Below are 12,394 nucleotides of genomic sequence, written 5' to 3' on the forward strand. Positions count from 1 at the left end.
AAAATTTTGAAGATGATCAAATTTCAAGCAGAATTTGTTCTTTTGGCCCCCTCAGCTGTGCTTTGCCCCTCAACAATCTCTATCAAGCTCCGGCACTTCCCTCAATTTTGAATTCTTGATCTTTGTTCAACCTTAAGTAGGAGATGGACTGGGTTGAGAAGCGCGTAACGTGGCGCGCGCGTGTCCTGTCTACAGGCTGGCTCGACGAGAGCAGATCGTACAATCAAATCCGTAGGATAGACCAGGTCCATCATTTCCCATTCGTTATATAGGAAAACTCTTTTTCCTCGGACGACCGTTTACTCGTTGGGCGCATGCAGCAACCTATAAAAGGCATCAACCATCGATCTCTCCTCCAACAACAACTTCAAGCAAGGTCATTCATCCATCGTACGTGCGTACGTAGCTCGGCTAGCCTTCTATCTGCGACATTTGCTCCATATCGTACGTACCGCAGGTGTACTCAGAGACTCGAAAAGTTACACCAGGAAGATTTATATGGGGTCGTCGGCGACGATGGCGAGGGTGGTGGTGGTAGCCGTGCTGCTGGTCCAGTGCTGCAACGTGGTCCTCGCGGCGAGGCTGCTCGAGGGAGACCGCGGTTGGCTGCACGGCGGCGTTGGCACCGCCGGGGCGCTTATCATGCAGGTCCTGCCCGGCGGCTCTCCGGGTGCGGGAACACCCAACGGCTGCACCAACAACCCCAACCATCCCCCCGGAGGGCCATGCAACGGCGGCCGCTAAGACGCCGGCGGGGCTCGACTAGTCAATTAGCATGCATGTGCGTGACGCACGTACATGCGTAGATAGAGGTCGTCTCGTGTTCGTCTGGTTTGATTGATTCTTTGTTCATTGGTTCTTTCATCCTTTTAAATGTAGTATTTTTTGGGGGGCTTCCGTGAAATGATGGAGCCCTCGAAGCTGTTCAAATTTAGTTAGTTTTAGTACATGAATTTGCAATAAGGTTGTCTCTCACGTAGGTCTCCGTGATCACTAACCAATGTATATAAAGATCTTTCTGTTTCTTTTCATAACCATGAGTGGAAGATTGTTGGATTTCATGTGATTTGTATTTTGGAAGGAGCGAAACAGACTCATTTTCGCCGGGAAATGGCTTACCTACCAGCTAGGTCAAGGGACCAAACCAGGATAATCCACATTTATTGGTAATCTTTAGTAGTCATGCAAATATGTAATTATTTCATTTCCACTTTATAAAATTAACGAGAAGACAATGTTCGGGCTGGTTTCTTCGTAAAATGTTTCTATGCATTGTTTTGTTTGTTGTTTTTGATATAGCTCATCATTCATTACCAATGGTAAAAATGTTTCTACTCAGGGCGACTTGAAATGAATGTCCAAGTATATGCGAGGAAGCGTGTTCAGTCGAATTCAAATTGTAGTGTTTGTTACATGTCCCCATAATATTCCATATTTCCATTACCCCTGTTTTGTCATAGTTGAAGTCTTGAAGTACTCCTATTCAAAATAGTTCAAAAGTGCATGCTAGAAAACATTTAATCAAGCGCGCACTAATATCAATCATTATAATCGCATCATGCATGCGGCACTAAGCAGGTGCGTATTTGGAATCCTAGTCCTAGGAATAAACAAAGGTCAAACACCTATCATCTGCCAAATAAAGAGCTTCAAACTCGGACGGGTCTAACAAGCATGCCAGCTTGACCTTTCCATAGTTGGACCAGACCAATAACAGAATGGTCAAGCTACGACAGCCGTGGGTTTTTTTCATTTAATTATCTATATTCATTCAATTTGATTATTTTTTGAATTGTTTGAATTGCTTACCACATATGTCAGGTGGTATATTCATTCGGTTCATTCACGAGCTCCCTATGACTAGGAGCTTCAAACCGCTCGAATTTGCGGTAGATTTCCAAAATGTTATGACAGGTTAACTAATCTCTGAAACCCGTTACTAGGATATCCTGCTGCGGATTAGTTAGAAATGCACCTCGTACCAACGTCATGGATAACGTGTCTAGCATAAGCGATTTAAAAAAAAAATTTGTAACTCAAACTAAGTAAACAAAGGTTTCAGGTCTCTGCATGGTAAGCCTGGGCGTAGGTAGAGTGCTTATTCAGGCCGAAAGAAGTTGACTGCGTACATGTTTTGAATAAAAGGAAGAGCGTAAAAGTTGAATTGAAAAGTTCATGTCGCCCCCGTTGAACTGGAAATACTGTTGGCGCTGGCTGTCCGAGGAATTCAGACATCATGCACGCATGCTTTCTCAGCGACTGAAATTCTACTACGGTACTGATGTCATCTGAGGCGCAACAATTGATGGACCTGATCAACCGCACGCCTAACTGAGAAATGGAAGCAAAGTCCTCCACATGCCGTGGAATTCTTTCTGAACTGGTTGACCTGCTAATCAATTACTCCCTCCGTCTTAAAATAAGTGTCTCAACTTTATACTAACTTTACACGCAGAATCAGACAGTCATTTGATTACTCCAAGTAACTTTTGGTTTCCGATCTACAGTACTAGTACTCAGCTAGCATTGGACAAAAGGAATCGTGCTTACAGAATTGACTTGGTGCTGCTCGCCAGCCTACACAGACAGAGCTGTATATTACGCTACATGCATGAGATTCAGTCTTCCAGGTTGACCTCTCAAATCTTTTAGGTTGACAGCTGACCATGTCTCAGATTATACTTTTACATGTATGCAGGTATTCAGACTGAAAAAGCCGTACATGTTCCATGTCTTTATCTCCAGAAAGACGGGGCCCCACGAATGGTATAAGCACAGGAATTTTTACCGTTGTTGCCAATTGCCATTTTAAGATTTGAATTAAGAGTTCCATGTGCTTGTCTCTGCAAGTCGATCCAGATCGATGAATCGCGAGTCGCAGGTTGAACCACTACCGTATGCTAGTAGTATATACCATCAGTTTTAACAAACAAAACAATATTTTCTTTTGTTTGTGGAACAGGGCGCATTTAACAGGCTTCAAACTATGTCCTCTGAGAGATATACTAAAAGACAGAGAATCTCAAAACTCTGCTTCATTTATCAACATATCAATGGCCATAAGAGATCTTAACATTGTGTGCCTATATCACAGGATTTGGACCAGAGAAAATTGAAAATTATTTGAGGGGACTACTGTACTGTAACTGATAAACAGTCGCCTAGACGGACAAATAGACGCGTCTTGTAACCACCAGAACGCGAGGGGGGGGAGAAACAGAAATAAAATTCAGAAGGTGGACACTGAGCAGGATTGTTGGACACTGAGCAGGATTGCCGTTTCAATGGCCAAAATCCTTGAGCCTCCTCTTCAAAACATCCAAGGACCTCGTGCGAGCATTCTGCTTCGTGTTGCGGTTGGAAAGGCTTCCAAACAGCCCGTCTGCCGAGTCCTTGAACTTGTCGACAATGATGGAAACCTTCTTGTAGTCCAGCGATCCGTAGTTCTTCCCCCGTATCACCGGATTCATGAAGTTCTCAGGCTGGCTGCTCGACAGAAGGTTGACGAGCTGCCTTATCTCAACCAAGCAATCCCTGAACGTCGTTTCCTTCCCCATATCTGCCAGCCCGGTGATGTGGAATTTCTCATCAGCAAATGCCTCCAGCATCTTCAGGTCCATGTCGAGGCCTAAAACGGCACTCATCGTTAACCTTTTCACGCCGTCGCTCAGAAGCGTTGTCATTATCGAGTCCGAGATGTGGCCCACTGCACCAGAGACAACCTTGTACAGAGCTTCAAGTGGTAAAATCTCCGAAGCCGTTGATACTAGTGTTTCAAGATAAATAAGAACCTCGTTCATGTAGTCATTGGCATTGTCCGGTGTTTCTTCCACTATCCAGTTGACGTCGTCCAAGAGCACCATAAAATCATCGATCTTGGAATTGGCCATGTTTATTAAGGCATTATATGCTGCGTTCTGCGAGGCTTTTAGCACGGCTCGAGCAGTCAAAGTAGCGCGAGACCTCTGCGCGACGCGCTTGGGGATGCCGCACTGCTGGGCACAGTGCAAGAGGTACAGATCACAAGCATGCTCCAGAACAGAGATATTTCCTGCTAGTTGCATCATCTGTGACATGGCCAATGAGCGAGCATACATCCTGTTGAGAAGGCAGTCGTTCAATACCTCAATCAATAGCCTGTCTAGGTAAGCTTTCACCACTTCATACAGGTTCATGTCACCACCATAAGACAAATAGCTCACAGAATCCTCAACGAAGGACCGGACAACGCGACAAACTTCTGGAACAGAAGAGGAGAATGGCGCCACATATGGAAACTCCGGGATCACCTCACTTGGCTCCAGATGAAATGCTGTGACATTCATGTTGTACTCGTATTCCTTCTTTATAACCATCTGCTCGTACGAGTCATTAGCAAGGATATCATCTACCTGCCTCCGGCACTCGGAAAGAAGCAGTTGGTGGTACTTGTCCCGGCTTCTCGAAAGAATATTGATCAATGGTGTGGTTTGGTAACCATACTTCCTTAGAACTGCAGCCATAAGAGTGATATAATCTTTTATGAGGAGGAGGTGGCTGGCCGTGCCGATGCGAGAAAACTGGCTCTCCAGTAGAGATGTCATCTTGGCAACGGCTGTTTCCCATGTTGCTTCGACTTGGCTCTCGGTCAGCAATCTCTCTGCAGTTCGAAGGACGCGTTGTTCAACAATAAAAAACCCAGCTACCTGTGCAAGGAAGGGCTGATGGGACTCGAGGAACGGTTGCGAAGTGGAAATTTGCATATCCAGGCTGAGTTGCATTTGCCTATTCTTGTAGTAATAATCTCTGAACTTCTCTCCAATACCGAGGCGCACATGGATGTGATGCGTTCGATAAACAGGTGTGAGATCAAAATCTAGTGCTGTTTCCTCATCTGTATTCTCTGCATCCAAGGTATACATGTGCTGATCTGGTCCAGCATGGCCATGCTCTTCAGCCTCTCTCTGCCGCGCACGCATTTCCTCCTCTTTTTGGCGAGCCAAAGAGGCGTGACTTATCGACACCTGCCCGATCTGCTTGGACATCCTTCTGATATGAACAAGCCAATCATTGAACTCGCCACAGGCTTTCTTCTCGATGTGCAGCTTTATCAACGGTATCTGTCTCCCAACCACCTTTTTAATGATCTTCACGGGAATGTTTTGCAGGTATCCATGCTCAATCAAATCCAGAGTCTTGAGCGCAGGATGGAACTTAGCTTCGGCAATGTAATTGTTGCACGCCATGCACAGGGTAATGACTTTGACGCAGATCTTCAATATCGTCATGGCCTCTCCCACGTTTTTCTTGACTGAATACAACTCAAGAAGTTTGTCAAGCTTCAGCAGCAGGGCACTCGACGCCTCCTGCAGGTGCGAGTTCTCACCGGACAACATGCTCTTGAGCTCCTCGGCGTCGACCATCACACCGCGCAACTCGTCGACGGCGAGGATGAAATCCTCATAGTGAAGCCTGCATAGCTCTTCGATCTCAACCTCTTTCTTCTTCACGATGCTCCTGAGGCTATGCGTGAGGGCTTCTGGCTTGCCGGAATCAAACCCGTGCCGGATCATGGGGCCCAGATCCTCGCCGTTTGCAATGAACGCGGCAAGGCCCATGCCGAGGCCTCCATCGCCGCTGTCCACGATAGCTCTCTTCTTTGGCTGGTCAGCCATGATTTAATAACTGTAAAAAGAGCAGATGTGCAATTTCAGCGCAGTTATGGGAGATGCATCTCTAGAAGTTTAGGAATTAAAATAGAAGCAACAAAGAAATAAAGCAAATTGACGCGGGGATTCACGAGCTTATTTGTAATGATCCTTTGCCTGGCACAAATGCAGTAGCGAAAATAAAAAACATCAAGGATCATTCCATGATTTGCATACCCAAAAGACAACCGATAGGAAACCAAGAAAGAATCACTCGACCAAATCGCTAGACGATCACCAGAACGACGAAACCAGTCCGATCTTTGGGGATTCAAATCGTTGCGGCAGGGAAATCGCAAATGGTAATTTCCATCGGAGAAGGAAACCAGCGGTGGATTTACATGGATCGATCGCAGGTGGCCGCTCCCTTGTCTAACGTCTCTCCTCCCTTCCCCGTTCAAATAATAGCGGGCCCTTCCCCGGCGGCGAGCTCCGTCCCCTCCCTTGTCAGTGGCAGGCGGAGAAGACGATGGCGGGATCACAAGGAGAGGGGCGTGCATTATCGAGTTGGTCCACGGCGGAGGGGCGTGCGTACGTACAAGAGAAGGGAAGGAGTCGCTCGGGCGGATGCGATGGCGCCGCCGTGCGGAGGAGATCGGCGGCGGCCTGCGGTTGATCCCTGAAATGGAACCTCTGGCGAGTGGCGCGGCGCGAGAAGTGCGTGCGGGGAGTGGAACGGGCCGGACAGCCTCGGGAAAGAAAGTGTGCGTGGCCGGAGAATAGGGCCATCCGTCTACAGCTCCGTTTGGTTCGGTTCGGTTGGGTTGGATCCGGTGTTGAAGGACAGAAGAGAGAAGTGAGAACCATGCTGGCTGGCTGGCTGGCTGGGGAGTACGATGTGCGTGAGTGAGTGACTGACTAGTGACTCCCATGCCGGCTAGCTACTCAAGCGGTTGGTGCCTTTGGGTGCGATCAGGGTCTGTCTGGACTCTGGAGACGCGCCGTCAGCTTCTACTCCCTCCGGTCTTTTTTACTCTGCATATTATAATTCTCTGAAGTCAAACTTCACAGAGTTTGATCGTATTTATATGAAAAAATATCAACATTTGCCATTGCTAAAGTTATACAATATGAAACTTTAAGTCATGACACATCTATTGATATTGATTTCAGATTGTGAATGTTGGTACTTTTTTCTATAAAGATGGTCAAACTTTACGAGCCTTGACTTCAATCAAATCTTATATGCGAACTAAAAAGGACTGGATGGAGTAATAATGCATGCGCTGAGCTCCATGGTGATGATTCAAACCTGGCTGCAGTGATGGAGGATCTCGAGTTCCATCTCCGCACTAATTTCTCCAAAATGGAATGGATGGAAGTTCTTGAATGCACTAGGGAGCTAAATAAACCTGCTCATCAACGTGCCAGAATGGAGAGGCTATTTCATGTTCTGCAAGTAGCCTTGCTCTGGGAGCATGATCTGCCTGCACGTACTGCTAGCTTTGTAGCAGCCAATTTGCCCTTCCTCGTTGTGTAATAATAATAAAGCTATTGCTTTTCCCTCAGAAAAAGGAACATACAAGACATAAACACGGGCACTTAACTGGTCACAGATCGATTTGCGGGTAGTTAAACTCTATACTGGTATTCGGGAGCGATGTTTCCAGGTTGAGATACCCACCCACACAGCCACATTGTACCATTTATTACACATGAATAGCAGATGGGGGAAAGAAACTCAACGACCAGCGTGCTCAAGCCTCAAGCAGCAAGGAAAGAAGTGTGCAAATGGGATGGCAAAAAAACAGAGGTAGCAACTCATCGTTATCGTACATCTTCAGAGGGTACATCTTCAGAGGGTTCGTCGTGACAGATTTCTCGGGCAACGGTGCACTGTTTCAGCTGTGTATTTCCAGTCAGGTTTCGGCCGGTGGCATCCTCGAGAATGACTGCAGCAACAAACTAAATAAGAACCAGAGGAATGATGACAGACATGCCTGGCCAAGCTATTTCCTTGCTAACAACCAGTAAGTGCTAATTAGAATACGAAAGTGTCATAGTAGTTTAGAAAAGATAAACACCTTATAAGAAAACTCGACTAGTCAAAGACAGGGTTTGCAACTATTGTTGATGATTTGGTGAATCAAGATCAATACAATGATGCCGGGCACCATTGCTCAATGATAAACGTACGTGCTAAGAAGAAAGGATGGCATAGAGTGACAGGTCAAAAGAATGCACATGCTTACCTTCTATGTACAACGGTCAACGGCATTATCTACTTCTGAGTGACGACCTCATCCTTAGACTCTGCCTGAAAGGAAATAACCAGCACAAAGTGTAAATTTTCCACATCGTATATATAGATAATGCAGCTACTTCTAGCTGAAAAGAGCTGATTGATAGAACACATATAGTCTCTCACTAATAAATAGGCTAAATGCAGGAATCCGTTTAAAAAAAGGTAGCATATCATGTACCTCAGCTGCAGTTTTTCTTCGAACTTTTCTAGTTGGACTCCTCATAGTGACAAATTCCTCTGCAGATGTTGGGTGAACGCCAACAGTGACATCAAAATCTTGCTTCGTTAACCCGGCTTTAACACCAATTGCAATTCCCTGTCACATAGTTGTAGAAACATGACAAACAAGCCTTGAAAGAAGCAACAATGTTGAAGAATAATACAAAATCATGCAGACCTGGATTATCTCAGGTGCATCATCACCGCACATATGCACTCCTACAACTTTGTTCGTAGTAGCACACACAATGAGCTTCATTAGTACACGATCAGGTAATCCAGAAAGAGTGGCTCTAAGAGGTCTGAAGTTTGACAAGTAGACATCAACATCTCCATACTCTTCAATAGCCTGCACAAATATGCATATGAGCAACCTCCTTTTTGTGCAACAAACTTTGATGCAAGCCATATATTATCACCTGCTCCTCGGTAAGGCCAACTTGCCCAATGGGTGGTTGGGAGAAAACAGCAGCTGGTACAGCTCTGTCAAAAAAAAAATCACAATGAAAAAGCATTCAATAGAGCAATGATATCCAGTCTCAAATAACAAAAAAAAAACTAAAAAGCAATGAAATTAAATTATGCATTTCAGTACAAATTCAGTTTCAGGAGATTGTCAGGCTGGGTGAAGCAGAAAAATATTTATCCAAACAAATTGACCAAATGAACTCAACTTTCAAAAGTCACATCACTTCAAATTTTAGTTCATTTGGCTGACGAGGGTTAGAGGGCACCCTAAGGGTCACAAACTTGCGTCCATAGAACTGGGGGATGGAGGACTAACTTGAAAGGCTACCATAATTTTAAAAATCCACAATACTTTCTGAAAGTGAAAAACAAGGAAATAAAAACTAAATCAAATCTGGTCCTGTAAACTATCATCAGGAGAGGTAACCACTCATGGTCAACTAACAAGGTATACATCATTTCTAGAACAACCATTGCCTCAACGGCTCAACCATATGGTTTTAAGATTCCTGGTTGTGAGTTGATAAATGATTAAATACCTGTACTCTGGTTTGGTAGGTTCATCACCGAATAAAGTTTTCGCAAATGCTCCACCTTCCATCAGTGCAACCGGAGTCAAGTTGATCCTATCAGTAACATCTCCAACAGCCCAAATTGAATCCACCGAGGTTCGAGAATACTCATCGACCTAGCAAGGACAAATATATAACAAGAATCCAAATGTCATGGTGACAATAAAAGCCAGAAGAACTTGAAGGCCACGTATTATTTTACCTACCACTATAGCCCCCTTCTTGTCCATTTTAACCCCAACCTCCTCCAGTCCGAGGTTCTACAAGAACAACAACTATGTTAGGACTCTAGGATGAACGAATTCATAAAACTGTGATATACGATATAACTAAGCAAAAACAAAATGTCTCAGATGGTACTACTAACCTTCGTATTCGGTTTACGACCTGTTGCGAACATTACATGTGAAAACCCACCAATAGTTTCTTTGTTTGTCTTCAGAGATAGTAAACCATCATTTGATTTGGTTATAGCTTGAGGACTATGTTCAGTATGAAATGTGATACCCCTTAAAGACATCTGTTCAGCAACGAAATCTCTGACCTGAAGTTCAAAACTGAAAAAATAAGTCAGAAGCACAAGGCACCTCATCTATCGTTGACACTATTATATGTTATTCTTAATACTTTCTCACCTCCTCATCAAACCCTCTTAAAACTTTCGGCTGCCGAATAAACACATGAACATCACTTTTTAAGCCATTAAAAATGCCAGCAAACTCCAAGGCAATATATCCACCTCCCACTATTGCAATTTTCTCAGGTTTTGAAGGCAGATCTAGTGCAGCATCGGAATCTATAACATGCTCTATTCCTGGGATATCGGGCATCGATGGTCGACCACCAACAGCTATAAGTATGTTCTTAGCGGTGTAGAGCTTGCCATCCACACTAACAGTATGTGGATCAACCACCTGTATCAAGTGAACAAAAATTATATCAGTAACTGCACCTTCCAACAGAATTCATTTCAGAAAGCAGTCTATCTATCCCAACTTTAACCGGATTTACAAACATTGCCCAACCTTTCCACGGCCTTCAATTAGATCGACGTTTGCGTTCTTTAAAATATTTTTGTAAATGCCAACTAGGCGTTGCAGCTCTGTATTTTTGTTGGCTATCAGAGTGCTCCAGTCATGCTTTGGATCAGTATCATATGTCCATCCAAAGCCATGAGACTCTTCAAACTCATGAGAGAACTTGGATGCATACACTAACAGTTTCTTGGGAACGCACCCACGAAGCACACATCTGTGATGAAAACAAATAAAGTTCTTATAGATGCATTCTGGCATAAAAGTGAGTTAGGAATTCAATATGCATAACAAAACTAACAAGGATATGCAAATTATGAAGGCCAAAACTGTACTAACAGCCAAGTGCTAAACAGTCCTCAATCGATACTGATGTGGACTGTGGAACACAGAAAGATTGGACATATAAACATGATAATTGACAAACCAAGATATTGTGAGGAAAATGCAAGAAGATAAACGCAGAACTGCTTGTCTCTCGAAACTTGCTACATACTGCAACTGCACCTCTTGATTCCAGTGGAGTCATTTTTTTTATGCAACTGACATTTACTCCATAGTAAAGTTAAGAATTATCAAGCGCATGGGTTCAATTCTACACAACGAAACAGCAAATGATGCCACAATACTGAAATAGGCTACAGTATGATGGTGCAGCATGAAACAGTGTGCAACTTGCCTACAGTCAAATTCCTCTACTAATACCAATTAACTAGAAACCGAAAAACTTCGGACAGCTGTCTGAACCACATATGAACATTATCTTTACTAGTGTAAAAAATTCCAAAGCAAGGATAACTGGATGTGCTGAAACCATATAATAAGACCACTCATGCAACAATAACATCACCAGAAACAAACATCCCCACCATCATGTAGCCTCTAACCCTTAAATGGCATGCGAATGTGATGAGAACTGAATGGCATAATAGGAATCTTCACTCTAAGAATCCAGTTCAGCAAGCTAAGGCGTGCGGTGAGGTGGCGGTAGCAATCTAGCTAACCAGTGCAGAAGTGGCCCAATCGCGCGACACATTCAACACTAGGCGCTTGTCATTCCAGAAGAAACTTGGCGAAGCACACATACTACGCTGCAACGCACGGCCTGGCCAAACCTTCCCTGCCGACAAACGAACCACGGAAGCAGGAGAAGCGGCGTCCACTTACGTGCCCCCGAGGCCGCCGAGGTCGTCCGCGGAGATGGTGGAGAAGGGCATCTCGCAGATGGCGGCGCGGGCGCCGTAGAGGGTGGAGGCGAAGCGCGAGGCCCGCACGCCGCCGCTCCCGGCGCCGATGGTGAAGAGGTCGTAGTCGTACTCCCCCGCGGAGGAGGACCCGTTGGGCGCGGCGGAGGCCGAGACGGGGCGGCGGAGGCGGGGGCGGGCGCGGTCCGGGAGCCGCGGGGAGGCGGCGAGGGAGCGGAGGCGGTGGCGGTGGATGAGGAGGGAGCGGCGCGGGGAGAGGGTCCGGGTCAGGGTCTGGAGGGTGGTGGCGCAGGAGAAGGGGAGGGCCGCGGTGGTCGCCATGGCTCTCTCTCTCTTCCTCCGAGGTCCGAGCTCTCGCCGCGCTGCCGCCGGCTCCTTTCTGGAAGTGTGGGGAGGGGCGAGGAAGGGGGAGGCGAGACGATTGGCGATGAGTGGAGTAGTACGAATTTGTTTAGATTCCTCTTTCTTTATTCCGAAAGCGTACTTCCGAATAACAGCACTTCCTGCCGAAAGCGTACTCTATGCTTTTACGTAAAGGGGTAGCTAAAGTGAACGGTCAAGCCTCCCGCGCGCAGTGTTCTAAGGCGGGTTCTAGGACGCCTTCATGTGACAGCAAACAACGGCACAGAAAGCCATTTCCCCTCTCGTGTTTGCGGCGGCTATGGCACTCATCACCTCTAAGCTACCTCGGCGAGTCTATGAATTCGTCTTCTATTTGACTGACACTTGGTCGCCGATGTCGGGGAAGGGGATCTCAATGCCTCGGCTTTGGTTAGTACCCCCTCCGTTCCTAAATACTAGATCGGCAACGCGCCTTGGCGCGAGGGTGCCAGTCCAACCGATATGCCAAGCGATGGAAGATCAAACCGCATGATGCATCAGTAGGAAGCAAGTTTAGCGCATCTAAAACGTCAACAACTGATTTTCTGGTTCATGGGAAAGAATAAACATTTCAGAAGAGTAA

At 45.7% G+C, this 12,394-nt stretch overlaps 2 protein-coding genes across 3 annotated transcripts; both read right to left on the reverse strand.

Annotated features, from left to right (window-relative positions):
* Window positions 1–3,017: 3,017 nt before the first annotated feature.
* On the reverse strand, window positions 3,018–6,325 carry LOC119284662 (exocyst complex component SEC15A-like). Of its 2 annotated transcripts, none has more exons than XM_037563813.1 (2): window positions 6,227–6,325; window positions 3,018–5,664 (listed from the first exon to the last, which is right to left on the reverse strand). In XM_037563813.1, exon 2 carries the CDS (start codon window positions 5,652–5,654, stop codon window positions 3,282–3,284), a length of 2,373 nt encoding a protein of 790 aa, XP_037419710.1. In that variant the 5' UTR covers window positions 5,655–5,664; window positions 6,227–6,325; the 3' UTR covers window positions 3,018–3,281. The 2 variants fall into 2 exon arrangements, with proteins under 2 accessions (XP_037419710.1, XP_037419709.1); XM_037563812.1 differs by lacking the exon at window positions 6,227–6,325 and adding an exon at window positions 6,029–6,198.
* Window positions 6,326–7,224: 899 nt separating this feature from the next.
* On the reverse strand, window positions 7,225–11,852 carry LOC119284663 (glutathione reductase, chloroplastic-like). The gene is made up of 11 exons (XM_037563814.1): window positions 11,393–11,852; window positions 10,217–10,442; window positions 9,827–10,105; window positions 9,559–9,735; window positions 9,398–9,451; window positions 9,159–9,307; window positions 8,571–8,634; window positions 8,330–8,500; window positions 8,111–8,248; window positions 7,880–7,944; window positions 7,225–7,579 (listed from the first exon to the last, which is right to left on the reverse strand). Exons 1-10 carry the CDS (start codon window positions 11,749–11,751, stop codon window positions 7,909–7,911), a joined length of 1,653 nt encoding a protein of 550 aa, XP_037419711.1. The 5' UTR covers window positions 11,752–11,852; the 3' UTR covers window positions 7,225–7,579; window positions 7,880–7,908.
* Between the last annotated feature and the right edge of the window lie 542 nt (window positions 11,853–12,394).

This window comes from Triticum dicoccoides, chromosome 4A, assembly GCF_002162155.2.
Source record: "Triticum dicoccoides isolate Atlit2015 ecotype Zavitan chromosome 4A, WEW_v2.0, whole genome shotgun sequence".
NCBI lineage: Eukaryota > Viridiplantae > Streptophyta > Magnoliopsida > Poales > Poaceae > Triticum > Triticum dicoccoides.